Genomic DNA, 2500 nt, shown 5'->3' with positions numbered 1-2500 from the left:
TTTTATGTTTCATTGTAATCCTTTGCATAATAAATTAAAAATGAATGTACATGAAGATCTTAGAGTCTCTAATTTGGTAACAGTGCCATGTCCTGCAAGTCAGTCTAAACCGCAGGATGTGAATAAAGTATAGTTGTATGGTAGACTGCAAATAGTCTTTATTTATTTCTTTGTCTATTTACAGTAGCATCTTACAACATGCTTTCCCGCTCAAATGTGTTATTATAAAAGCTACGGATCTATAAATACAGAGATGAAACTCTCAAATCTAAGCTGCAGCACACATCAGAGGGAAGAAGAGGGTTTTGGCACATAGTAATTTTTTGTCCATGTTGTCCAGATGGAACTGTAGGAGGTGCGATGCAAATGGACACAGTCTCATACGGACAATGGTAAGATGTCTTTTGTCCGACCGGTCACCGCTGCCTGGCTGCTGCTTGTAAATTTGCATGGAGTTGCTCTTCAGCTTTTTGTGCCACACTGTGATTGGAACATTTCTGCTGCTTGCTATCTCACAACCTCTTGCACATTTTTTTGTTTAACTGGGAATGAATGGGAACGGAATTCAGGAGCGGTGGATATGTAGAATCTGATCTGCATAGTCAAAACACTCTTCACTGTACCTCCACTGGGGAAGTGCTTTCTAAACTACACTGTAAATGTACATAAATATCATCTTTTGTGCCAGTAGCTCATATCAGAACGTGAAGATTCCTTTATATCCTGTGTTATTGGTGAGCAAAAGACAGTTGTTTAATATTAGAGTTCTTAATATTTAATATACATTAACATTTGGCAGGTCAGGTAATATAATATAATATAATCACTGGATATTGTAACAGTGTGGAGGCCAGTTTTGGATGCATTTCACTGTAAATGATCAGACAGAATGTATTCATTCTACTGCGATCATCATGAGCTCCATCATCTGTAAAGATTAGTGAGAACTTTCCAGAAGCAGCCATTCGTGCCCAAGTCACTACGTTACCTACACCGCCATGTTTCACAGATGAACCCGTATGTTGTGGATCATGTGCAGATCCTTTCATCTTCCAGACTTTGGTCTTTCCATCGCTGTGCTAGAGGTTTGTCTTGGCTCCAGAACTTTAGTGGAACTGGTGATGTCACTGACTGTTGGTTTGGGGTTTTTCTTCACTGCTTCCACAATGTCTCTATCCTGTTGGCGTTCTTCTCGGCTGCTCTGTTTGGTGTCTGGTTTCTTTGTATTTCAGGACTTTCCATGTTGTTGTATTGGTTCTTCTCAATGCTTGTGCAGTGCCTCTGAGGTATTGTTTCTCTTTTCTCAGCTTCAGAATGGTTTGCTTTTCTCACATAGAAAGGCTTCTGGTTCATCAAGTTGGTTGATCTTTTTAACAACAAATGCAGTTTTCACAGGTGAAACCCAGGAGTCAAATACTTTTGATCATCTGGAGGACGAATAGAATCAAATCAAAGGTGCCGAGTTGTTGAACACATCTAGATGTAAATATGAGAAAGTCAGGAAAGATGAAATTCTGATCATCACATGCCTAACACTCATCTTAATCAAATAGAATTACAATTAGCCTTAATATTAATACATCTTAATAATATTAATAATGAGCCCAGATAACATGAGGGGGTTGAGTTAGAAAGGGAATCCTGCATAACAAAACCCCACCCTAACAGGGAGCAGAGGCAAGAAGTTATATTGTACAGTTATATACTGTAAGTGTTTACAGTCCTTCTCTCAGACATCACCCAGAAGTTCCTCTCATCACAATATTACACTCTTTCAGTAGCAGATTTGCGGTTGATTGGATAACACAGTACTGCAGAAGAGCAATCTTTACCTTCCTACTAGTTTGTGTAAGAACTGGAATGTATGAATAGATAAAGAAAATGTATTTTCTCTGGGGCTTTTGAACTCTTTCCAAATTAATTGATGCCCTCTGGATACCCCACCCCCTTACCCCATTTCACCTGCTCTCATTTGAACTTCATTCATTCATTCATTCATTCATTCATTCATTCATCTACCGCTTATCCTAACTACCTCGGGTCACGGGGAGCCTGTGCCTATCTCAGGCGTCATTGGGCATCATAAGTGTAATCACTCACGTTCTGTTTGCTCTCTTCCACATACATGCAGACCTCTCAGATACCTGTGATTGGCTGGTGTCGCTCTATATTAGGGATAAAATAATACACACACACTTTGTTTGCTACACTTTGGTAGCATGTTGCCGCTCTTTCCACTGACGTGTATCTGTGTGCCTTGACTACAAAGTTTATGCTAAACCATTAAATTGTCTAATTACACAGAATGGAAAGGACCAGCCCTACAGACTTCGCTTCCCACCGCCATGACAGCATGTCTAGTCCATCAGAACAGTGCTGTTTAAATTCTCACTTTCTCACTATAATGGTCTTGTGTGCCTCAGTGGTTACCATGACGACAGACAAAGCAAACAGCGGACAGAAGAAGCAGGTCTGTGAGCAGCAACAGGAAGATGGAGAG

General features: G+C 40.2%; 1 protein-coding gene across 9 annotated transcripts in view; it reads left to right on the top strand.

Moving 5' to 3' along the window:
* epb41a (erythrocyte membrane protein band 4.1a) overlaps positions 1-2500 on the top strand; it is a 30528-nt gene that overhangs the window by 6876 nt on the left and 21152 nt on the right. For 2 of the 9 annotated variants that reach the window (XM_027163688.2, XM_027163690.2), the window contains exons 2-3: positions 341-392; positions 2424-2500. The exon at positions 2424-2500 is cut by the window's right edge and continues 324 nt beyond it. In XM_027163688.2, the coding sequence (XP_027019489.1) occupies positions 2432-2500 (69 nt within the window). In that variant the 5' untranslated portion in view covers positions 341-392; positions 2424-2431. Of the gene's footprint in view, positions 1-340; positions 393-2304 lie in introns of those variants that run through there. The other 7 variants (XM_027163689.2, XM_027163691.2, XM_027163686.2 and 4 more) reach the window with 4 other exon arrangements.

Source organism: Tachysurus fulvidraco, chromosome 7 (assembly GCF_022655615.1).
Source record: "Tachysurus fulvidraco isolate hzauxx_2018 chromosome 7, HZAU_PFXX_2.0, whole genome shotgun sequence".
Lineage (NCBI taxonomy): Eukaryota > Metazoa > Chordata > Actinopteri > Siluriformes > Bagridae > Tachysurus > Tachysurus fulvidraco.
The sequence above is the reverse complement of the archived record's forward strand: the minus strand, read 5'-3'. Positions and strand labels throughout refer to the sequence as shown.